Genomic DNA, 25,663 nt, shown 5'->3' with positions numbered 1-25,663 from the left:
AAGGTGAGACTATCCGCATCCTTAAACTCTACGCACATTCGTTTCACCTTAATAAGTAAATGACTATTTGAGTGAGTTAAGCATTAGTTTGCTTCATTAAAGGGTGTTAATGAGTGTTCTCCAGTGCCTTTGGTCCTCTTTAAGGTGTTATTAAGGTAGGGTTAATGTTGCTCTCAAAGTGCACCAGATTGATGCTTTCAACTTCAATAATTAAAAAAAATCTTCCCGGGGGAGCATGCCCCCGGACCCCACGAGAGGAGGCGACGACCCCCCTAAAGGATGTTCGGTCCACCCCCCACTTATAAAAAATAGCACTGTACCCCCCCCCAACCCAACGACTCCTGGGCTAAGCCCCGGATCTCCTACAATCCTAAATCTGCCACTGGTTCTGAGCCCATATATAACGTTATCTTTGATAATATTTTGTCTCCTCATTTCTCGTCAACGGAAGTAAAGAGAGATTTTGGCATAGTTTTTATTTAGTAAACTATTTTCGTCTAGTCACTTTTCGTCAACGATAATGCATGTTGATTTCGTTAGTTGCCGTCGGTGCCGTCTCGTCATCGTCTGGTTTTAGTAATGGAAAAAAAGGTTGTTGACGAACATATTTCGTTATAGTTTTAGTCCACGAAATTAACACTAGCTCGACCAACCTCTATAATCAAAAACTCTGATAAGTTGAGCATGTGAGTGATTACTTGAGGATAGAGATGTAAACAATTGGGCTGTGACGTTTTGTTACGGGTCTTTAATCGATCAGGTGTGTGAGGGGAGGAGGTCAATCATACCGGATAGCATTTCCTGTAGTTCGAGTGGTAGTGACAGATTTGATTGTTAAAATCACGTGGTGGTTCGCCCTGTCTGTTTAGGTGCAGAGCGTCGAGTCTGTTCCAGAGCTTCTGGTAAATGCACTTGGTTTTGTTTGTGGCTACAGCCTGCAGGCAGATTACCTTAAAGTCAACTCATTTCAATTAGCCTTGCTTTCCGATTGTTGCAACAATAATAAACATACATTTTGTATAATGCAATCATTACCAGTCCCATGTTGGTAAGAGTATTACAAATGTATACATATAAAAAATAACCCCCTTCCATTTAAACCATCAACAGAGCTATTTTCATAGTATAAAATAATATTAAGATCTAATAATGAACACCAGTCAATGGCTTTATTTTCCGTTATTTTATTTTTCAATGTGAAATAGTCTTGTTCTTTCGTTATAAACATATAAACTCCATGGAAGCATGTGGTCATCCATGACATCTGTACACACAGATCGACTCGTTCAACCTGCACACACAGATCGACTCGTTCAACCTGCACACACAGATCGACTCGTTCAACCTGCACACACAGGTCGACTCGTTCAGCCTGCACACACAGGTCGACTCGTTCAACCTGCACACACAGATCGACTCGTTCAACCTGCACACACAGGTCGACTCGTTCAACCTGCACACACAGGTCGACTCGTTCAACCTGCACACACAGATCGACTCGTTCAGCCTGCACACACAGATCGACTCGTTCAGCCTGCACACACAGATCGACTCGTTCAGCCTGCACACACAGGTCGACTCGTTCAGCCTGCACACACAGGTCGACTCGTTCAGCCTGCACACACAGATCAGTTCCTCCGATAGGAAACATCCACTGTTGATTTATAACCACGTTTCTTTTCAAACCTTCGCCCTTTTCCACATCAGTCTCTCCTACAGGGCACCACTGGACGTAGGAAACGAAAATAAATTCTGAGAAAAGATTTCAAAAATAGCTTGATGGTTCAGTAGTAGAGAAAGGTAAAGGGCAACAAATTAAAGCTACGTAATCTGGTTGACCAGCCAACCAGGAAGATGTTGAGTGTTCTCGTTTTGACGTTGGGAAAGGTCAAACTGTAACAAAGCCCAGCTCTTCCTTTACGCTGCTTAGTCAGTGGTAACCATAACATCTCAACATAAGAGACATTACATCTGCATGGAAGTGTTGTGATTTGTGTCCAGGTCAGGCTGGTTAGGTGAGATTGGGAGCAGCACGATGTAGCCCACTTCCAGTGGGGCTCGAAGACTTTGTCCAGGATTGATGTACCGGAACAACAAGAATCAGCCATAGGGTTTGTTCAGCTCCATATCTACTCAAAATCTGACTCTTCTCCATTTAATGCTCGCTGAGGTAAAATACAGTATTACTCATATTGATCACCATTCAGAACTCAAAGAATAGCCTACATTTAAAATATATTCAATAATAATTCCGACTAAGGCCATGTGTGAGAGGTAGGCAGACTGACAGGTGATCAGGCCACCAGTAGAACCCTCCACTGCATGTCAATAAAACACTTTAACTGGAACAGATCAGCGACAGGTCTTATTCCTATCTGCCCGTCTTCCATATTGAAAGCAAATCATATATTCTAAATGTTTCTGTTAGTTGAAAATGTATGGTTCTAGGACGCTCATGAATGCTTTTAGATGTTTCTCAAATAATGAGAAAATCAGCGTCAGCTATGTGAACCTCATCCAGCAGACGAATGAAACCATCAAAAGGAGTTCTAGTCAGGAGCTCAGCTGGACAGCGTCTGGTGAGTCTAGATGTAGTCATCGTCCACAGGCTCTCCTGGTGTGTCACAGTGATGGAGGAACAGGACCACGACCCTCTGAAAGACTCCTCTCTTGCTCTGTCTCCGCTCTGAGATCTCCTCCCCGATGGTCTCCATGCAGATGTCGGCTGACAGCTGGCCTTTACGCCTGGGTGCGTAGATGGTGGCTTACACACAACACAACAAAGAGGAAAAGTGTTTATATGTTTTTTTGTCAGCAATGCTCATGAATTGTGTACATTCAGGGATCAATCCCAGGGAGGGATGGATGACTGCACTCACTGCTTTCATCGTCCTCAAAGTCGTAGCGGGCGTAGCTGTTGGGGTCCGCTGCCCTCAGGGTCCTCAGCCAGGGGAAGTCTGTTATCATGCTGTAGGGGGCCTCGTCCACCACCCCTAAACAACAACAACAACAACAACAACAACAGCAGAACACTTGCTTTGAACAAGAACGTTTGATGACTGAAGCACATGTGTCCTGTCTCACAGCTGATTGGTTGTTCAGGTATAATATGGTCAGTGAGGTCATCCCATTCCACTCATGTAGTTTTGACTGAAACCATACATTCTTTATCCTTCTATGTGGTGCATTCAGAACAGACCTAGCACTCTACCTCAGTTATTGAATGCACAGTAGACACTTCCTCCCTAATCAGAATGGAATACATCTTCTATCCTGAAGTTTTGGTGTAGCACAGAAAAAGGTTTCTTATCTTTAAAACAGATCTGTGTGGGCAAAATAATTTACCTGCTAAATAACTTACTTTGATCCCTATACCATGAGTTCAACTGGGAGAATGGTACTTTCTTTATTTTCAACCTGTTAAGCCCTGAGCCTGTTTTTCAGGTCTCGGGCTCGAAAATGACATTCCCCGAACAAATGACCATATCTTCCCTTCTAAAGGGGAACCTGTGAGTTTGATGTAGAAAGGTCAGAATCGATATAGATGTTTTTATTTTAAAGTCAATTCAGATTGAACATAGTAAAACAATGTAAATGATAGTGTCCGTCCAAAGAAACCCATTACTTATAGTGAAAACCACCCTTGAGTGATGGGATGGGAGAGTAAAAGCTTTAGGAATCCAAACTATAACATATAATAAGTACCCTGTATCAAGATGCAAAACAAGTGACATTTGACCTTTATCTCTGGAACCCATTGGTGATTGACACCTCTTTTGAACCGTTGGAGCCAATAGAATCGCGGGGAAGTTCCTGACTCCATCTAAACATTACCATTGGTGAATGAGAGGATGCACAGCCTGCATGCCCAAAACCGGAAGCTGGGTTACAGCTCTCATACTCTGTATGAAAACTCAGTTTTTGACATAAATGTTATGATGGATTATCAGTAATCATTTCAAAGTGACATTGGATTAACCTTCAGCAGCGTTTATATGCGTTTTAATGCCATTGAACACAACTTTTGATCAGAAACAGCAAAGGTAACACGTATTTGCCGTTATGGCCCCGTAAAGCCAAGTTGTGTCTCATCTGGTTTTGCCTTTGCTACCGCAAGTTCTGGTCGCATAGTGATGATAGTTATACCTCTAGAATTGGTGGAATCTCAGCTTTCATGTGATATCTTGTTTGTGCAGATCCGATGAAGTATACAATATTTCTACCGTGAGTTATGGGCTAAGTGCATTAGCACTCTTTGGCTTAGTGCTAATTCAGACGCTCAGCGTTAGAGTTGTGTTTCGTTTCGGTAAAAATTGTTCATATCGTCAGTTAGCTGAGTTTCTTCCCGTTAAGTGGGTAGGACACATTAATAGGTTGTTAAATGTTAAGAAGCCCTGAGACACAGTTTCCGGGGCTTAAAGGTGGGGTAGGCAATTCCCTTCAGAAACACTTTTTGTTATATTTCATGGAATGCTCTTAATGTCCCGATAGCAATGAATACATTAAATGCTTTGACAATAAATATATACAAATATATCATCTGTGGAAGCCGTGGCGCTGTAAAAAGCACGACCAATCATCTGAGCCGGCCCGGCTAAAGTAACTGGATGGCCTACCTGCCTGTCAGCCTTGCGTATTTTCAAATTCTAGCGCACTCGAGCTGGTTTCTCCATTCTTACCTACCCTACCTTTAACAGGTTAAGGGATATGAACATGTACAGAGGAGGATTAGGGCCACGTGAAAACATTTGAGATCTTACCAAAAGAGCATTTTTATGTCATCTATAGTCAGATAAAAGTCAGAATTCTGACTTTATCTAAGACCAAAATTCACATGTGTACTCTTCCATAAAATGGTGCAATTTGGTGTGTTCTGTACAGTGTTCCTGAGTGTAAGCATCACCTGCTCTGAATGTGTAACTGGCCACAGCGCAGGTTTGGTGGATGTGAATGTGTGCGTCTACCTTCAGTGGGGCACTAGAAAGGAGTGGGGGTTAATGTGGGGGTCACAGTCTTACCCTCCAGTGTGTAGATGTCCCGGCCCCAGGGGTATTTGGGATACTTCTTCACATCCTCTTCTGTTCTTGAGGCCTCGGGGAAGAACTCATACTTGATCAACTCCCTGAGACAAAGACACACAGATCAATCAGGTTGTGTTTCAAATTGATTTGGCCTTATACTTGCTCAGTGACAATGTCTAAAGTTTTTACTGTTGATTTCATTAGATATCTTTCCGTCTCTGCTGCATCCAATTTCTCCATGTAAAGTCCCCATGACCCCAACATGTAATATCCGTAGTTTGAGATCTTCCGGTTGTCTCTTTAGAATCACTTGTACATAATATTGAAGTCAGTTTGTATTGAAGGTGACTTCCTCTCCTGCAGGCACAGAATGCTGGTGCTCAGTCTTTGCGATGGTAGAACATCGTTCCCACTGCTCTCTAATGTCCGTTTGGTGTGTCTGGCCTGCAGAATGAATATCTATTTACATTTTCAGAAAATGAACAGAAAATTATAGGCTTACTTTGAGGTCACCTGTCACCTGATAGGCTTACTTTGAGGTCACCTGTCACCTGATAGGCTTACTTTGAGGTCACCAGAATGGTCATTCATATTACTAGATGTAACTATGTTATAACACTCATATCGAATAACACTTAGGAGAGAAGTGTTCAGATAGAAAGCAGAGGGTAACAAGGGACTGATGTCTGACAGAATTCCCCCGATATCTGATCAGAACTTACTGGCTGATGTTGGCTATGGTGTCCATCCAGCTGCGGATGCGAACCTTATTGCGTATATTGGGAGGGTTGCTGAACTCATGCACTATGGCGATGTGATAGGGATAGGGCCCCTGGAAGAGCTGGCGCTCCAATCCCACAGAGTCAATCTAAAGAGAGGAGAGAGAACAGGGGAAGTATAAGAAGAACCATTTCAACGTTATGGAAAACATGGGAAGTTTGCAGATGTAGGAGATGTTTCTCCATTTGCTGCATAAAACTGATCTACAAATTGAAAGCAGTAAAAAACATGTTAATATATTTGTTTGCAATAATAATAATACTATTTGGTTGAAAACGAATTAAAATCCATACAGTATATTGTAGGGATGTAACGATACCAAAAACTCACGGTACGATAATATCGCGATAACAAGTCCACGGTACGGTATTTATCTTTTTTTTTTTTCAATACACATTTTTTTTTACTCGGAAAATGTTTCTTTATTACATAATAAATCTGATTTGTACAGCATTTTAGTAGAATAGCAGTATTTTAAAGTGTCAAAAACAAAGTGACAGTAACAGACTGGAACAAGAAAGCCAGTGTTTTTGTACCTATAGTACTACCAAACAAAGTAGGCATTTTCTTTGTGCCACTGCATCTCACAAATAAACATTTAATAATCAGACCCTGCAATAAAATAAATCAAGTTTCACTTTAGTTTTTCAAGTAACTCAAATCAAACTCACGAGTCACTCACTCAGCATCATCAGACAGGTTTTTAGGACTATGAGAATGTCCACATTCCCAGGTATTTATAAGCTGGGATGTTTGGGCATTTACAATATCCCCTGCTCTGGAAAGAACTCTCTCGCTTGGTACTGATGTTGCCGGGACAGCAGTGGTCGCGTTAACCGAATATTTTATTTAACAAAAATCTGAAAGCAGTCTGTCATTTTGACAGAGTAGAACAAACTGGGAACAGCGCCAACGTTTCCCCGCAGCGAGGCTCTGGTGTTATGCCGTGTTATGCATGCCCTCCAAAAGGAAATGATATCGTTTCCAAACCGTACTTTGCCGTACAGATCAACACATGTCTGGGAGGTTTTGCTTTACGCTGTGCGCGCTCCCGCGAGGTGCGTGCTCTCTCGTGAACTGTTCAGACCCGACGGGTAATAAGGGATTATGACGGATATTTTACGATCCTGTCTGTCAAAATGACGGACAGCGAAAAAGTCTAACGCCACCTCAGTGGGACGGAGAGATATGCTTTGGCCATGGTGGGTGACAGCAGTGGGTCAGACTGTGCATTGGCTCTTCAAAAACAATACAATTTTTGCCAAGAAGGTGAGGCTTATTGACAGATATAAATATACTGTTGGTACTTGTCAATGTCTCTAGTTGTGTACATGTAGCACTGTAAATACGATGTCCTTTTGTGTTCTGTTGTTTTATGTTCATGTTGTAACCTACTTGCTGCCATGTTGGACAGGTCTCTCTTGAAAAAGAGATCGATGATCTCAATGGGACCATGGGATTTTGTCAGTCTCACGACGGTATTGGGACGTTTATTTACCGCGATATTCGGTATATCGTTACATCCCTAGTATATTGGTGTTTAGCCTCTTTCAAAATGGAGATCTATGGGAGAAGATTTCATTTGGGCACATACGGCTGGCCACTGAGCGTCAGCAGACTGTTTGGTATCCAGATCTCAAGATGCTTTCATGGTTCACATAAAGAGGACCTACCTGGTGCATAGGGCGCATGTAGATGATGCGGTTCCTCTCAGGAGGCATTCTCAGTATCTGATCCAGGACCTGTTCCATGTCCAGCTTCTTACACTGGGCGAAATCAAAGCGGTTCACTATGGGTGCGCTCTCCACTCGCAGCTGCTTCAACACTCGACATCTGGTGGCTGCAGGCAGAGGGAGGAAACACACGGAGCACGTTGTGACTGAATGATTCGGACAAAGACTGAACCTACCCTGCCGACATTAGCTTTTTGAACTGCAGTCATTTAGAGAGGACTGTACTGCCTTGAAGGAGAGTAACGAAGTTGTGTTGTCATAATGTTTGACTCATTTATATCAACGCAGGACACAGGATATAAGATGTCCGAACAACTGAGCTGTTAATACGGACTCTATAAAACACATATCCAACATGGCAGACAGTGTGGCTGATGTATGGGTATTTGTACAGTGCGATTGCTGTAATATTTGCAACTTATCCCCCAAAGAATGACAGTGTCAAATCAAAGATTGTGTTGCTAAAAGTTAGGTACCAAATAATGTTTGGATACTAATAACTTCTGTCTTACTTCAGAAACAAAATGACTCGTCTCTTATATGAGAAAGTAATAAAAGGATTTGTTACCATGTATGAACATCATCTTGGGGCAGTCTTTGAGGACCAGGTCAGTGATTCCACAGTTAGTCAGAGTGATGCCCACCAGGTTCTTACTCTTCAGAGACAACACCTGCACCAGCAAAAACATCTCATTACACACAGGACACACACACACACACACACACACACACACACACACACACACACACACACAGAGTACACAGAACACACTAGGGCTGTACCCGAATATCCCTTCGTTGGAGTACTATTCGGGTTTCAATTTCGTTATTCGGATATTCGGTTTTTTATTTATTTATTGAAAACTCCAATATCAACGTTAGAGCTTGTGCCTCTTCGGAGGGTGCCAACACTTAACCATAAACGTTATCGTTGACTTTCTCTGTCTTTATATGTAGTTATTATTATATTACTTTTTCTCCGTTAATCTCCGTCACGTTGTTTCCATAGCAACAACAACTTCCTGTCAACAGCGCTAACTCTCCTTCACAATAAAAGCATGTCCATACAAAATAGGAAGCCAAGCCACTTAAGACATATACAACTGCAACGAAAGTAACAAACACAATGCAATATCCTTTTAATTTCAAAGAACACAAATTGGGTTGTGTACATTAAGAAATAGAGAACCGCAGTGACGCGTCCTAAAACCCGGAAGTAAGTTAGCATTTTACCACTGCCGGTTCCTTCGACAAAAAGCAATGGGATTTCTCCATAGGGTTTTGGAAAATATCTGTAAATAAGGTCTGTGTTTGACACAAATTGAAGAGACGGATCACGTTTTGTTCTACGACATCAGCAGTGACCCCGCTGGTGATTTCTGAAGAGTGTACGTGTCTGGGAAGCTGACCGTTGAGCGGCCCGACCAAGCAAGGAGGCAGAGGCAGAACGTCATTTATTCAAATCATGGGCACATGATTCACAGCCTCAATTGCTGTCCACCTGAACACAGTCAGTGTGTGCGAGATCCTTGTGGCTGCTACCTGTCCACTGACAGGGAAAACAGAGCCTACACACACACACACACACACACACACACACACACACACACACACACACACACACACACACACACACACACACACACACACACACACACACACACACACACACACACACACACACACACACACACACACACACACACACACACACACACACACACACACACACACACACACACACACACACACACACACACACACACACACACACACACACACACACACACACACACACACACACACGTGGGGGGAGGAGACAACACAGGGCACCAGGTGCACACAATCACCAGCCACAGACAAAACGGGAGGGGGAACACTTTCAAACTAAACCACATGTGCAATATTACAAGGCCCGAAGCCGTCAGTCCACTGTGACAAAGTCACAGTGTCTGAAAAACGATGGTTGTTAACATGTGGCTGAATCGGACTACGGAAGTTGTCCAGGCCGTTTTACGTCATTACACCGAACACGTAAACACTCCCGCTAAGTTTGTTTGCCCTGTTCTGCTTGAAAGCAAGTAGCTGCAAACTGTTAGAACAAACGCTTCAACTTGTACACTTTACATCCTGATCAATGGAGCCACAGAAGGCTACCATAGTGTTCTGATGTTAGACGACGAACATCACGAGCTCTCTTCTAAGCCCCAACTGCAACACTTTGGCTCCCCCCAGGGGAACAGAATCCAAATTAAACTTTCATTTAAAAAAACTAACTTAATAATAATGTTGCTTTTAGAACGTTACAATACACTATTTACAGTCCATACACACACACAACCAACGTATTGTTGGAATGACAGTGAATTCATGACACTGGTTTAACAGGGATAAACATTACTAGAACAGGGGTTCCCAACCTTTTACCCCGAGAGCCCCCCCCAAATTAATCCTGTTGGAAGTTGCGCCCCACCCCCACACACCCACAAGGGGGGAGGGGGGCAACAGTTAAGGCAGTGGTTCTCAAACTTTTTCTGCCATTCCCCACTTTGAACAGGTGGGCCTTTTCAAGCCCCACCTGTTCCTCATCGCTCCAATAAAATGGTAGGCCAAGCTTAAAATTGTCAAATGTATCGTTCTATATCAGGAGTCTCCAATATTTTTAGGATGAGGGTTACTTTAAAAAAATAAAACAAGTCGTGAGCTACTTTTACTTTGTTTTTTTGCAGTGTATATATTTAGCACATTTTAACATTATTATATGCTACCTTTAACCTTTGAGTGCTGTTTGGGTCTGTGGGACCCGTTTTCAGTGTTTACTAAAATAAAATGTATGCAATTTAATTATTTTAACCTGCTTTATTTGGTGGTGGACGTCACATCCTCGAGGGTCTGGGGGCATGCACCCCCAGGAAGATTTTTTTTAAATGTTGAAGTTGAATGCATCAATCTGGTGCACTTTGAGCTAGGGCTGCTCAATTAAAAATCGTATTTTAATCGCAATTACGATTTTGGCTTGCAACGATTATGAAAACATAATCGAAATAAAACGATTTTATTTATTTTTTAAATAGGTTTTTCAGTTGAATTATACTTAAAGTTCAGGGTAATCAACTGTTAAAAACATACTTTTCAAATTATTTTCTTCAATAAATTGATGTTTTTCAAAGTAAATGGTTAATCGTTTTTAATAATCGTAATATCAATTATTGACCCAAATAATCGAGATTATGATTTTTGCCATAATCGAGCAGCCCTACTTTGAGCCCAACATGAATTTATGGATACAGCTCTCAACACTCTGAAACCCTCTGAAAGGGAGCTGTATACTTTTCAATAATCCAAACATCTTTAGAATATGATCACAACAAATCATTTAAACTTGTTTATTCTTATCTTATGTTACCTAGTTAGCATTCTTTCTTTTTCTTTATGCATATTTGACTAATAACTCCCCTTTTAAACTTTTTACTGTCCTATAGTACACATTGGAATGATTTCTTACTTTATTTTGTACAACTTTATTAAATAGATAAAGGTGTGCTCTCTCTCTTGCTCTCTCGCTCTTCTTCCCGACTGCAACGCTGTTGTGTGTGTCTGTGAGAGCGTTTCACACTTGTGTATGAGAGATTGTTACCAGTGGCGAGCCTGTCTCTGAGGGCCTAAGATATTCTACAAATAATATTTAAAAACATTAAAACAAATTGTATTTTTCTTTATATATTTTTTTTAAATATGTTTTTAGTAATATTTGTCAATAGTTTTACCAAAAATAACTTGATTAAATTCTATTTAAAATAACATTTCCAAAGAAATAAATCCTTTGAATCTGCCTATTCAGTTTCTGTTTGAATGTGAAGGGTTAAATGAAAGAAGCTCCTCTCTGCGAGTCTGTGAAGACAGGAGCTGATTGGACGTCCAGCTATGAATTCACAGAGGGCCAGCTATAGTAACTGAACGAGAGTAATGTCAAATGACAGTACAATTGACCAATCATATCTTCCCTCTAAATGGGTGGGCTTTATTATCGCGGAAGTTCCGCCCGCTGTGAAACGTTTCTTGTTTCCATAGCAACAACAACAACTGTCAACAGCGTAAACTTGCCTTCAAAATAAAAGCATGCCAAATTACACTTAAGACATACAACTGCAACGAAAGTAACAAACACAATGCAATATCCTTTTCAATTTCAAAGAACACAAATTGGGTTATCTACAGGTGTTGTTTTGTGTGGTAGAGGGTCGCTTTTCATTGATACGTTTTGCACCCCGGGCGGGTCGTTGTTTTGATATTCCACCAGTGTATAAATAATAAATAAATGTGAAAAAAAAATGTAAAACATTTTTTTTTTGTTCGCGACCCACCTATCACATCTCTGCGCCCCACCAGTGGGGCGCGCCCCACACTTTGAGAAACGCTGAGTTAAGGCAACAGTGGTAATTAAAGTTTAAAAGTCTCAAAAATCTACAGCTACTGTCACAAACTGGATGAATGTGAAGTGTGTTGTTAAAGGAGGATGGAAGCGTAGTTAAGGAGCACTATTGGAGCGACTTTGATGGTTATTGGACTCAGGATTCATTCATTTGGATTCCCGCTGTGTGAAGATATTAAAGGACGGCGCAAGTGGAAACTATTCACAAAGGGATTAAACTGTTTAAAACACATGCTCAAAGTAAGCCGGATTTTGCCGATGTGTTTACAAAGTCGTAAATAATCTACAAAATGGAGGAGACCGATCTGATCGGAGCAACTGTGACAAATAATCCAACTGAAACCGGCATGGACAATGGCTATGTTTTAAAAATGCGCTTACCCAGACCAGCCCGGTTTGGACACCTTACGCGCAGAAGAAACATTTCTATTATATTATTATAGAACAAATTATGCATTTCTGTCTTTTTATGCCTTTATTAGCTCGCTACTAACTTGAATTTTTATTAAAATGAATTAATCAATTATTTGCGCGCCCCCCAGGTTGTGAACCACTGGACTAGAAGAAGGGTGAAGCCTCGGCACGTACGCCAACGCTCACACCAATACATAATCATGAAAATAATTGAGATCTTAATATTGATCAAAATAATAGTCACTGCTTAATGTAATAAATAAATAAAAAAAAATGTCTCTTGCATATGCCCCTGCAGTTAAAATGGTGTGTGTGTGTGTGTGTGTGTGTGTGTACCTGTACGTGGTCGTCCTCGGTGACAGGGTCCGAGGTGCTGGTGGACTTGTCAGCCATTCGTTTCCTCCTCACTGCGACTCGAGGCCTGGCTCTTGAAAGATCTTAACATAAACAAAAATATCACCTTAAACAAACTCAGTTATAGCGTTAATTCAAATATACACTATAACTTTATAATGGTTTTAAATAATACACTGTCTGTATACTCTCTAAGGAGCCTCGAGCCGCGAGCCTCAAGCAGAGGACTAGAGTCGCAGCTTATATTTGGCGTTACCGTCAGACCCAGCCAGCTGACGCTCCCCGGGACGCCAAAGGCTTTATTATCACAATTGCAGAAGAGCTCAGCAACACGAGCACACTGAGATCTGGGGACATTGTTGGAGTTCCACCTTGAGCGACTGCAGGTTGAGGGATCGGAATTCAAGCAACAATACTCAGATGACATAATATCCTTTTGTAGAGATGATTAAATGAAGGACTTTCCGTAGCTGTGCTGGCATTTATATGCATGTAGTGGTATTAGTTCATATTAACACCCGACTGGTTTGCATACGGAGCTCTGCCCCTTCATGGACAGAAGCCCTTTGGAGAGACTACACTAAACGTATCGTGTTGAATACACAGATTCATTGTTAACCTCCACAGACTACATCCATTTGGTGTATGCCACATGTTTATGTCCATACCATGACTTATGGGTAAAGCATGAGCAAATAAACAAAAGCCCCCAAAAATCTTTAAATGAAAACAAAAACCCCTCCATTTGCTTTTCGGCCCTCATGATATCTTGTGCAGTCATTTATTTGATCTCTAGAGTCTTTCCATGGATGTGAGTGTAGATTAGAAGTTAATGACCTTTTGAAAGTCATCATTTTGAATTTCTTTGTTACTCATTTGACTTTGAAGGGGGGCACACTGAAACACTGAGTGCAGAACCACCGCTTGCTGGGCTCCATGAAACTACAAACCCAAGCCGTGGCACACAACGGAAAGCACGATCAGCGTGTTCTGTGTTCAGTTACCTGTCTCAGACACCAGCGACACAGGGGTCATACGAGTGCAAGATCGGGTCAAAGGTCTTCTAGGAACAAAGTCCTTGTCTCCGTGCTGACCGCGCTGTGACCCTGACCCCGGGGGGGGGGCTGGCCTCTCTCCCTGTGCAGGCAGCAGTGATGCTCTCCTGTAGGCATGGTTGACAGCAGCACACCTGGGAGCCCCGTTGTCCACACAAGCAGCGCTCTTCTCAGTCCCTGCTCCAGAGGGGCCTTCTGGGCCCTCACTTGGCCTGCCAGTTCCTGTTGCTCTCTCAGTGGTTGTGGTTGCTCTGTGGGAGGTCCCCATCACCACCCTCCCACATCCACCTACCTGCCTGGAAGAGGCTGCTCCAGGTCCAGCCCAGGCAGCAGAGCCAGTGAGCGGCCTCCCTCCAGGGCCCCGCCCTGTCCCAGTGTCCCCCCCGAGGCGAGCAGCAGCCTCCGCTCCTTTAGCACTAGTCCTCCTGCTGGTGTCGGCAGCAGCAGCCTTCATGTCGGCTTTGATCTGTTCGCTGGTCACCTGGCAGCTCTTCTCACAGCTGCTCTCTGACAGCTGAGCCTTCGTCAGGTCAGGCGAGTCTGCCGCTGATCCGGCCACGTTGTTGCTCCGCCTCAGAGGAGTCTTTCCTTTCCCTGGAAACACACATGTTCATTTTACATACACGGGACCACCCAAGCTCTTTGTTTTAAACCATGTTCTTATGCTACTAGCCACATGTGTGTGTACATCCTTTTCTGTATTGAACAAGAAGCCCTTATACTGTAGCTGTTGTGTTACTGACCCCAGTCTCCACCCACAACCCATTGTGACATGTAATGCTGGTGTTACCTTCTGCACAGGAAGCTGGCTGCTGCAAACAGGAAGCTGGCATTAGCCTTGATACAAGACATTCCTCTTCCTCACTGTCAGAGTCTGAGATGACCGGGGGGGGCTTTGGAACAGTTGCCCCTGCTGCTCTGTTCTGCTGAACTAAGCCACTGGGACCTGGAATTGGGAAAGAGATCCCAGTGTGAGCATGAAGAAATCCTTGATTAGACGGCTGATGTATTTAGGAAATTATTTCAACTTTTATGTGGATGTCCAGCAAGCTACATTGAGAACGCGGATTGCTCCTGTTGCCATGCCAACAATGACCCGATGCAATGCATGGGTCTTGGAAACATAACTAGTTTGCAGTACAAGGAAAGAGAACAGGGAAGTTTAGTTTTGAAACGGCATAGAGCACGTAGCCCCCTGGCTCCCCAGATAGTGACAGGCGGTGTGCGAAATACAGGGGGGGTCCGGGGGAGCTCGACCCCCCTGATTAACACCCGAGCCCCCCTGAAAGCCTCAACAGTAACATTTGAGGGGGGTCTCGAATTATAATATGTATTTGTCACTTGCAATCGTCACCAACATGTTTTTAAGCCAGTATTCATAATTAGACCCTCCAGAAAAACGCGATTCTGCGATCGCAGAAATTACCGCATAATCAGCAAAATGGCGCATATTTTTAAAAAACCGCATATTTATCAAAAGGCCGCATAATCCCCGCATTTTTCCACACAAAGTTGAGAAAAAAAAGTGAACTCGTCTTGATGATGCGCGACGTCATCATATGAACGTCAGAATATAGAAGTATCTGACGGACGGCGCCCCGGTTGAGAAACGCTGCTATAGACGACTGGTTGTCTTGGCTTGCATCCATTTGTATAGGCCTGCTGCATCTTGACCGGTATATAGAGCAATAAACGCGAGATGGGACCCCCCCCCCCGATTATAGATGGGTATTTTCGCACACAGGTGGCAGGTGAGCCTGCAGCTCCTGCCTCCTGGCAGACAGATCAGACTTCCCCAGTCAATACAACACTGAGGAAGTTACTGCTTCCATTCACGACATCAAAACTGAGTGCACGCCAATATTACATTTAACCCCTGCTACTGTCAACAACAAACAAACCTGCTTGCTCCTCGTCGGGACGTCGTGGCGTTTCAGCCAGGCGGCTGGGCCCTGGAGCAGCGTCCGCCCCCTCAGCTCTCACCTCCCCCTGTGCTCCTTTCAGCTCGATTTGATGCTCCATGTTCTCCTCCTCCAACATCACCTCCTCCTCCTCTTCCTCCTCCTCCATCCCATTTACCTCTGCAGTGAAAATAAACATGTGTTACAGACCAATCACCACAGTCCCTGGAACAGCAGCAGACACCAATGCTGACTACAACCACCCTGTTGTGCAATAGCTGCCATTACGGTACACTGTTACTTTTGTTATTACTTGTTGATACTTCAATATTCAGCACTGTTGAGAGATGAGTTATATTTATTAATTAATGATGTTGTTACTTTCATATGTTCACTTTTTTATGATGCTGCTACTTATTTCTTACCACAGACGTGTGTTCATTAGATTTCTTTATATTAACAATGTTATTAAACTCCTAAGTTAATATGCTACTCTGCTAATGTTGACTTGTCTGCACTGCTCTGTGACCTTTCCCATCTGGAGGACCAATAGAGGACATCTGATTCTGATCAGACGCTCTCTCCCAGAAGCTATGACAGATCTGAAAGTCATCTACTAAATACACTGCATTCAGACTGTTGGCGATAGACTGTTGCACAACATTAAAATGTCCGAGTCTGAATCACTTAGCTCACGTCGTCTCCGGCAGAGCGCGAGCATAATGCCAGAGAGGTTCAGGGCACTTTCCAAAGACTAAGGGTGGGAAACGGTACGGTTGTCCACAATAGTATGTTGCTGCCGTGTTGAACAGCTGTCCCCCTAGGACTGCAGGTAGGACTTGCCATTGTGCTCCTGCTGCTGTCTCTGGTTGTTGTTGTTGTTGTTGTTGTTGATGATGTTGACAGGTGGAGGGGCAGGGGGCATGTTGGGCTCATTGTTGTGGTGGTGGTGGTTGTTGTTGTTGTCATTGTCGTTGTTGGAGTTCTGGTTGCTGACAAGTGCCGAGGACACGCCGATGCCAGTCCCTGCACTCAGACCCACCCTGGCACAGCCCTGTCTCACACAGGACACGCAGGACATGCATGAGCACAGACAATGTAACAATAGTCTCATTGTTGTTGTTGTTGTTGAAAGCATTCAGTCGTTTCCCCTTTTCATTACAACTACTCTTCAACTGGCGACAACAACTCATTATGTGACGAGTCCTCACAACACGTCCCGTTGGGCTGGTCGACAGGCATGTCTAGGGTATTTAATCGCTTGGAAGAAAAGTGTCAGCTAAATAATATGTGATGTAAAGTGGCATCTTCGTGAAACCAAAAATGTTGACCATGACGGGAGAAAAACAGCTAACTTGTGTTTAAAAAAATGTCTAATTGGACAGAAACACTACGAGGCGAAAACACACACACCTGTCTACACCAAGGGATCTGAGGGGGAGAAATATAAATATATATATATATATATATATATGTAGTGTATACCTTGGGTGGTTCTCTAAACATCTGGTCCAGGCAGATGAACTCCAGGCTGGGAAGTGCCTCTATGAACTGGGAGAAGGATTCCAGTTTGATGGCATGACAGCGAACCAGAGTGAGATCGACCAGACGACTCCACCTGGACTGATCTGAGGACAGACACAGGCAGAGATAACAGCTGCACACGGCACTACAACAAAGCAACAACTGAGAGACTAAAGACAGCGGCAAAATACAACTTCTATTACATCGAGCCCACATTAATATTAACGCCTTGAGAGACTTACTTCAGGCAGCCAGATGTCTGCGGAGGGTTACCTGTGATCCAGTGGTGAGGGTTATGCAGGTGAGGACAGTTGTAGATCAGCAGGTACTTGATGTTAGTGAACACCTCGTTCACCACCTTCACTCCAATATCAGTGATGATGCCTGGGTTCTCAATGACGTCAGCCAGGCCATACTTCACCAGCTCCGAGTGAGTCATCTTACCTACACATTCACAAAGAAACAAAAGCTACAGCAGCTGGACAAGGAGAGCCATGGTTGTCTATTGTTTGATAATATGATAATATATTAACATGGAAATCAAGCACAAGAAGAAAGAGCATGGAAATGCTGATTTCTTTCATGATCCGAGTTCTGCTGAAGACATTTGAGGACACTTACATTGCAGCAGGAACTCATCCACATATCCCAGATGAAGTGTCTCAAACTGAGGAAACTCTAGTTCAGCCATTTTCAGGGCTGAGAAGACGCCATCTTTGGTCAGAGAAGGCTGGATGCGCAGCTCGTGAAGCCTGTTGAACACACACATCATGTCATGAGGAGCCGGTAGCGCTCTGAAGGTTAGGGCAGCTTCAATAAGGGTTTCCTCTCAGCTCCATGTTAACCTGGGTATCAGTGAGCTTCTGTGTATGCTTTGCTCTGTACGGCGGCGGCGCAGCGTGTCCAACATCTACCCTGATCGCGCAGTAGCCAGCTCATAGAGTCCGATTGTTAACCAGGAATTGTTGAGTTGAGTACCCCCGACGTTTTAAGTTAGAAATGTACAGTACGGGTCCCGAGCACATTCAAACTGGCGGATGCAATTTGCCACCAAACTTTGGTGCACTCAACCTTTCAGGGTTCTGTTGAGATCTCCATATTAGGTTGAAGAAAATGAGTTGTAATCAATTATAGTCTTGTATAAACAAAATGAAAATGCTTCATATTTTATGATTTTCTATATTTACAGTATAAACAAAACACAAGTGGTTTGTTAAGTTGAGAGTAAGGCCTATTATGGTTTATGGGTGTCACTGATGAGAGAGAGGAGATGTGTCATCCCTCACAGCAGTACACAGGGGGGGGGGCTCCTGAGTTTTAGGAGAAATACTAAAGGCCCCAAAAATGTGTTTATGTCATCGCCGAGAATAATATGTTGCTTGTCCTTAACACCGGAGGCCATGCCCAGTTTCCACACATATGGTATGGAGGAGGAGCCTGTCGGGTTTTCTGTCCTGATTTGAGCATAAAAACACGAGCCGAGCGGGAGCAAACGGGAGAGAGGGGGGGTTCCCCCGGTATGCTCTCTCCCTGGAGAGCTGGCCCTTTCCTCGGTAAGGTTCTCTCAAACTTGGTACATACTGCTCGAATTTCTTTGAAGCCGAGTGAAATGTTGGATGAAAGTTTGAAACTGTTAGATCACACTGAGCATTTACCGGAACCGCCTCTGAATGTTGTCGGGCTATAGGTGTGAATGTGTAGGCGATCCGTGAGGAGATGCTTTGGATTATTTAATGTCAAAACTATGAATTAAGGCTTCAGATTAGAAAAGGACCCCAGCATGATGTTTTATATTCTTGTCATATTGTAACGAGAGAAGGTAAAACCCCGTTCAAGTGTGGACCAATGTTTCTTCAAATAAACTGATCCCACCTTTCGGACTGGGACAACTTAAAGACTCTGCGCTCTCCTCTCCTGCTTCAAAGACCGCACCCCGCCACACTCACACTTAGGTAGGGCCGCACCTCGTAGACTGCACCCCGCCACACTCACACTTAGGTAGGGCCGCACCTCGTAGACTGCACCCTGCCACACTCACACTTAGGTAGGGCCACACCTCGTAGACTGCACCCCTGCCACACTCACACTTAGGTAGGGCCGCACCTCGTAGACTGCACCCCGCCACACTCACACTTAGGTAGGGCCACACCTCGTAGACTGCACCCCGCCACACTCACACTTGGGTAGGGCCGCACCTCGTAGACTGCACCCCGCCACACTCACACTTAGGTAGGGCCACACCTCGTAGACTGCACCCCGCCACACTCACACTTAGGTAGGGCCACACCTCGTAGACTGCACCCCGCCACACTCACACTTAGGTAGGGCCACACCTCGTAGACTGCACCCCGCCACACTCACACTTAGGTAGGGCCACACCTCGTAGACTGCACCCCGCCACACTCACACTTAGGTAGGGCCGCACCTCGTAGACTGCACCCCGCCACACTCACACTTAGGTAGGGCCGCACCTCGTAGACTGCACCCCGCCACACTCACACTTAGGTAGGGCCGCACCTCGTAGACTGCACCCCGCCACACTCACACTTAGGTAGGGCCGCACCTCGTAGACTGCACCCTGCCACACTCACACTTAGGTAGGGCCGCACCTCGTAGACTGCACCCCGCCACACTCACACTTAGGTAGGGCCACACCTCGTAGACTGCACCCCGCCACACTCACACTTAGGTAGGGCCGCACCTCGTAGACTGCACCCCGCCACACTCACACTTAGGTAGGGCCACACCTCGTAGACTGCACCCCGCCACACTCACACTTAGGTAGGGCCACACCTCGTAGACTGCACCCCGCCACACTCACACTTAGGTAGGGCCACACCTCGTAGACTGCACCCCGCCACACTCACACTTAGGTAGGGCCGCACCTCGTAGACTGCACCCCGCCACACTCACACTTAGGTAGGGCCGCACCTCGTAGACTGCACCCCGCCACACTCACACTTAGGTAGGGCCACACCTCGTAGACTGCACCCTGCCACACTCACACTTAGGTAGGGCCACACCTCGTATACTGCACCCCGCCACACTCACACTTAGGTAGGGCCACACCTCGTAGACTGCACCCTGCCACACTCACACTTAGGTAGGGCCACACCTCGTATACTGCACCCCGCCACACTCACACTTAGGTAGGGCCACACCTCGTTACTGACATCAAATCCTTCGGGATCGCTTCAACAGATTTAAGGGAGTCGTCTGAATTGAAACGGCAGTTCATTGAACCGGGTTCTTCAGGAGTCAGGAGGTGAGATCTTGCTGACTTTGGTGGATCTGAGCCGAGCAGTAAACTGACTTATTAGTAGGTAATAAATGACCAGGCCTCCTCCAACAGTTCACACTCACGCCGGCAACTAGCCCATAAAGTGGACCCTGTGGTTCTTCCATGACAACTCTCGCTGTACACGCAGCTAGTTGAATGAACTGGCTAATGGTTGAGCACCTGCGAGCAGCAGTGATGATGAGGTAACCCAGGTCCACTTCCAGAGAGTTCTTACACGCTCCAAACACAATGGTGTGGAGGTTCCGAAATCCTCCTGGAGAGACACATACGCAGCGTCACATACTTTGTTGTGTATTCAGGTCAAAAATGCTTTGAAAATAATTGTATTCTGTTTCTATTTACGTTCAATACAACGTCCCAACTCTATTGGAATGGGGGTTTGTACAATCATAAAACATTCTATGACACTTTCCAACCATAATTACATTTTATAATTACTTTTTGGAAATAATGTACTTTCTTTTGTTCCCCACAGGCACCCTCCTCACCTGACCTCCAGCTGTCTTCCACCACATGCTGGATCAGCCCCCCCAGGAAGGGAACCCTCACCAGCTCCAACTGCTCGAGGTTCCGAGCTGATGCTAAGCCCGTTACCAGGGGAACGTATTTGAGGGAGTTCGTTGGCCCTGCACAGTTGCGCATGACAAAGGTTCTCAGGCTCACACACAGGAAGTCCTTAAACGGCTGAGGTTTGGTGAGGCGCACCCACTTCAGGTAGAGATGGCGCAGCATGGACACGCAGGGGATCTCTGGGACATTCACGCCTACAACAAACAGACACTCTGTGAAGTTCATCGATTACAGTGCTGCTGTTTTTCAAAGTCAGGTGACACGACACGGCCTTCCAGGTGCACTTACAAGCCCCACAACGACAATAAAGGATTTACATATTTCAATTGTTGCATTTCAGCTGCTATTTGTGGCGTTTCTTACCCACGAGATGCAGGGTCTGGATCTTTGCAGTGATGGGGATGGTCAGTTTGTTCTCAGCAGGAATGGGAAAGGCCCCGTTACGGTTGCGGAACTTCCCCAGTATATGAACCTGAGGCATGTAGTTCCATATGGCTTCCACCAGCTCCAGGTGGGACGTCTCCACGCCCTGCAGTTCAGGAAAGTCCAGTTATTTGACAAACCCATCAAAATGCAAGGTCCACTAGCTAGCTGTTTTTCTTCCAGGAGACGGTGTGCTTAGGTGTCATGGCGATAGCTTGATTCACATCTCTGTTCACTTAGGAAGACGCAGATATACAGTTAGAGCTTGCTCGTTAACACTTTTCCTGGAATAGTAATTTGACAAATCCAAATGTTGAATCCTACAAATACATTCAGCTTTCTAACAGCGCAGCGACACCATCAGGGTGTCAAAGGAGGATGTGACATAAGCTTCGTAATGTAACAATTAAATGGTGACATTAGTTCCCATAGCCTTGTGTTATCACGAGGACGCATCACATACTGGCACTCTCCATAATAATTATAACTTTAATTATGTAGGGCCTTTCAAGAACAGGCTGAGGACGGAGCCTGAGGTCCGTCAGGAACAAAACCTCAGCTCACAAAATGGGTTGGTACCCGACTGCAGCTTGCCTCATCAACAAGGTCGTGCCTTGCTCTATACTTGATACTATTCACATTTGCACATTCGTTGATAAATACTATACAGCTCTTTACTTTAAAAATATATATTTCATAAATAATATATATCTATATCTATGCAATGGTCAGGTTTTTGAAGAATGGGGCCCCCTGAACAGAAGAGTTTAACTTTTCTACAGACTATAAAGACATCACCGGCCTGTTATGACTCACTCCGTGCCACAGAATGCTAAAAGTATGCATTCCTTGTAATACAGAAGTGTGGCACAGCTGGATAGATTGAAACCTGAGGCAAGGAAGCCTTGCTGCAGAAGAGAATCAATGTCAAAGATATACTGACCAGCAGATTGGGACAGGCTTGTACTGCCTCAAGGACTCCGGGTATACTGAAAGCCTCGTAGGCTCGGACTCGCCTCCTCTCCAGGTACCGAGGGTGGAGGCCATATAGCTGCTCCAGATCTGGCATCTTCTTCAAAAGGAGCAGAAAACTGCCATCTGTAAAGCCTGACCCAGAAAAAGCAGAACATTCAGACCATTTCCTCAACATATAAGACGACAAACCAAAGGTTGCTAATGCATAAACACTCACCAGTACAACATGGCCCCCCCCCACGACATGCCCCCCCCCACGCCACACTGTGGCCATTCCCTGTTCACCATCGCTCAGCAGAACACTGCAGCCACTCTCCTGATGCTTTCCAAAACCACTTTCCTCTCACTACAGTTCCCCCTGTTGCAGCTCACATGACATCTGAGGCTTTTATCTAGCACAGTCATTGTCTGAACCCGATGCTTCTACACCACATTACAGAAAATACTAATGACCAGGCTCTTAGTTTGGTTTTGTTGGTAAGGGAAGCCGTGGTTGTGCTCTCACCTGAAGGCATGTACTCCCACCAGCGGCCGGCACACAGGTCCACCACCTTGACCACGCGCAGGTACAGAGTCACAGCTTCTCGAAGCTTTCGGGACAGACACTCCATACACATGATGTCCTTCATGGGAAGGTACCTACGAAACCAAACAACGTTAAACCTTTCGCACGTCTGGCTTAGGTCAATGTGTAACTCATTTCAGTCTACTACTTTAAATGTACACAAGTGTTTTGAAGAGACTTGTTTTATTTAAAATATCCTACTTTACAATCAAATATGAATATTAATTCCTTGAAGATGACATTCTTTAAATAGCCTTCCTAACAATATGTTTTAAGACCAATAATAAACACAGATGATATTTGACTGGATCTTCTCCCACTTGTCCGAGACATTGAAATCTTCAGACATGTTGACCGCTGAAACTTTGTTTTCTCCTGATCATTATTTATACCAACTCCCCCACGTGGCATTGTACCTGAATATATGACAGAGGACTTCATGGGACAGCTCATTGATGTAGTCTTTGGGCTCAGTGGGTCTCAGGAGCACTTCTCCTCCACTGCTGCCCACCACAGGCTGCGGTTTGGAGGCCTTCTTCCTCGGCCCCATCACTGTGCGACACTGCCCAGGCTTGAAGACAGACGCACACTTCCTCCCTCCTGCAGGGGCGCTACTTCCTAGGCAGGAACCTTAGTTTGGGACAAACATCACAAACCAAGATAAGTACATGGGATCAAGGGGAAAGGATACAGAGGTAGGGGTGCTTGTCATTTGCATTACTTCAGGTCTCTAGCTCGAAATTGAGACATTCGATCGGGTTAAACCTGCGGGTTGGATAGAACTATACAGTACAATGAGATATTTAGACTATCATTTCAACATTCTCTTGAAAATGTAGGTTACTAAACCAGGTATACACATATAAGGCACTCATCATAACATGGATTATAAAATTGTGAATTTGATAACCGAATAATAATAAATGTTGAGGCAAATATTGAATCCATTTATTATTATAACTGATGAGAGTGCAGATCATGCAAGCATAATTGTCAGACAGTAGGAGGAAGAAACTATCAGAAGCTTCACGTGGGAGGACATCCACCCAGAGCTATGGTGCTGAGAGTGAGAACATCACAGCATGTGGAACAGCTTCACACCAACATGAGGACGTGTAGTGCTTTTTGTTAACGTAACTCAGTAATGTCCAGGGACACCTCGTTTCAGGGCGTGTAAGGGAAGTCTCAAATAAAACCACTCACTAATGATAAGGCACTGTATATAACCTGAAACAAGCTTTGAGCAAACCACCAACACATTAGCAGCTTTACGTATGGTTGTAACCAACGATAGAACATTAAGCTGACCGTTGGACGGTTACTGAAAGGGGGAACACTTTAAAACTGAAGACCTGCCTCCGCGTAATGATGCAATAAAGTTCAGCATAGTCTTTGTCAAAGCTAGCTAACAGTCATCCGCAGCTAACATTGAACAGACACAAATCATAAAAGTAAACAATACAGGAAGTGACTGGCTGCCCTGCACCGCTTCCACACGGAGAGTGTTCCGACCTACCGCATGGCTCAGTCAAAGCCACTGGTGTGGCGCTTCCTTTAAGTACAGCAGCTAAAAACTGTGCTTTTCCTCCTTCTTCTGATTATACTTCTTCTTTTTTTTTTCTTCTTCTGCTGCTGCTTCTTCTTCTTTAGCTTTAGATCGGCTAGCTACCAGCGTCAAGGCAGACACCGCCACCTACTGGGTTGGAGCGTGGAACAGAATTATCTATCTGATTATCCAGAAAATAAATGTAATAGAGAATTAAACTTCACTTAGTGAACAACCCGTATCTATGGGCATTCTGTTTTCAACCACAGAGCAAGCCATACGATAAGTTCAAAAATCTGCATTAGAAAATATCCAGAAGGCACGAACACATCAAACTTCTTCTTCTTCTTCTTTTTGGCTTTAAGAGTTGGCATCCAGACCTTGCATTACCGCCTACTACTTTTCCACACAAAAAAAACACCTATAATAACTAACTGGAAATACTAATATAGGTAAAAGGGAAAGAAAATGCACATAATTAAGCTAAACATTTTAACCTCTTATCTCGAATAACAAGCCTAGTAATATCATTGCTCTAGTCTAGACTATGAACGCCTGTGAAGCTGACCGTTGAGCGGCCCGACCAAACAAGGAGGCAGAGGCAGAAGGTCCAATTACAACCCGGTGTGGGCATTTATTCAAATCATGGGCACATGATTCACAGCCTCAATTGCTGTCCACCTGAACACAGTCAGCAGCCACATGGATCTCACACACACTATCTGTCCACTGACAGGGAAAACAGAGCCCACACACACACACACACACACACACACACACACACACACACACACACACACACACACACACACACACACACACACACACACACACACACACACACACACACACACACACACACACACACTAATCAGGCCAATAAGACACAGGGGGGGGGGGAGAACACAGGCCCCCAGGTGACCACAGTCACCAGTAACAGACAAGACGGGAGGGGGAACACTTGTACAATTAATGCAACTTAACGTCATGACATATACACGCTCAAACATATTATTTGCACACAATGATTAATCTCAACCGCTGTCAATCTTACACAATCATAAACACT

At 44.6% G+C, this 25,663-nt stretch overlaps 1 protein-coding gene across 1 annotated transcript; it reads right to left on the bottom strand.

The window, feature by feature from the left end:
- Nucleotides 1–1,168: 1,168 nt before the first annotated feature.
- fbxo38 (F-box protein 38) lies at nt 1,169–24,693 on the bottom strand. The gene is made up of 21 exons (XM_034092737.2): nt 24,565–24,693; nt 23,465–23,678; nt 22,989–23,122; nt 22,452–22,615; nt 21,449–21,614; nt 21,004–21,279; nt 20,675–20,768; nt 17,836–17,966; nt 17,488–17,658; nt 17,176–17,318; nt 16,534–16,744; nt 15,691–15,870; nt 14,580–14,735; nt 13,739–14,383; nt 12,717–12,817; nt 8,103–8,205; nt 7,475–7,641; nt 5,744–5,889; nt 5,019–5,122; nt 2,880–2,993; nt 1,169–2,764 (listed from the first exon to the last, which is right to left on the bottom strand). Exons 2-21 carry the CDS (start codon nt 23,596–23,598, stop codon nt 2,586–2,588), a joined length of 3,519 nt encoding a protein of 1,172 aa, XP_033948628.1. The 5' UTR covers nt 23,599–23,678; nt 24,565–24,693; the 3' UTR covers nt 1,169–2,585.
- Between the last annotated feature and the right edge of the window lie 970 nt (nt 24,694–25,663).

Source organism: Pseudochaenichthys georgianus, chromosome 10 (genome assembly GCF_902827115.2).
Source record: "Pseudochaenichthys georgianus chromosome 10, fPseGeo1.2, whole genome shotgun sequence".
NCBI classification, from domain to species: Eukaryota; Metazoa; Chordata; class Actinopteri; order Perciformes; family Channichthyidae; genus Pseudochaenichthys; species Pseudochaenichthys georgianus.
Note: the sequence above shows the minus strand (reverse complement) of the source record. Positions and strands in the feature narration are given on the sequence as shown.

What these genes read in the sequence shown, in the direction of transcription:
- fbxo38 (XM_034092737.2), bottom strand. Translation starts at nt 23,598, where the DNA reads ATGGGGCCGAGGAAGAAGGCCTCCAAACCGCAGCCTGTGGTGGGCAGC. An exon ending in ACAGCAGCAGGAGCACAATG is followed by an intron (nt 15,871 to 16,533) that starts GCAAGTCCTACC and finishes TTTTCACTGCAG; the next exon opens with AGGTAAATGGGATGGAGGAG. An exon ending in GCCAGCTTCCTGTGCAGAAG is followed by an intron (nt 14,384 to 14,579) that starts GTAACACCAGCA and finishes GTGTGTTTCCAG; the next exon opens with GGAAAGGAAAGACTCCTCTG.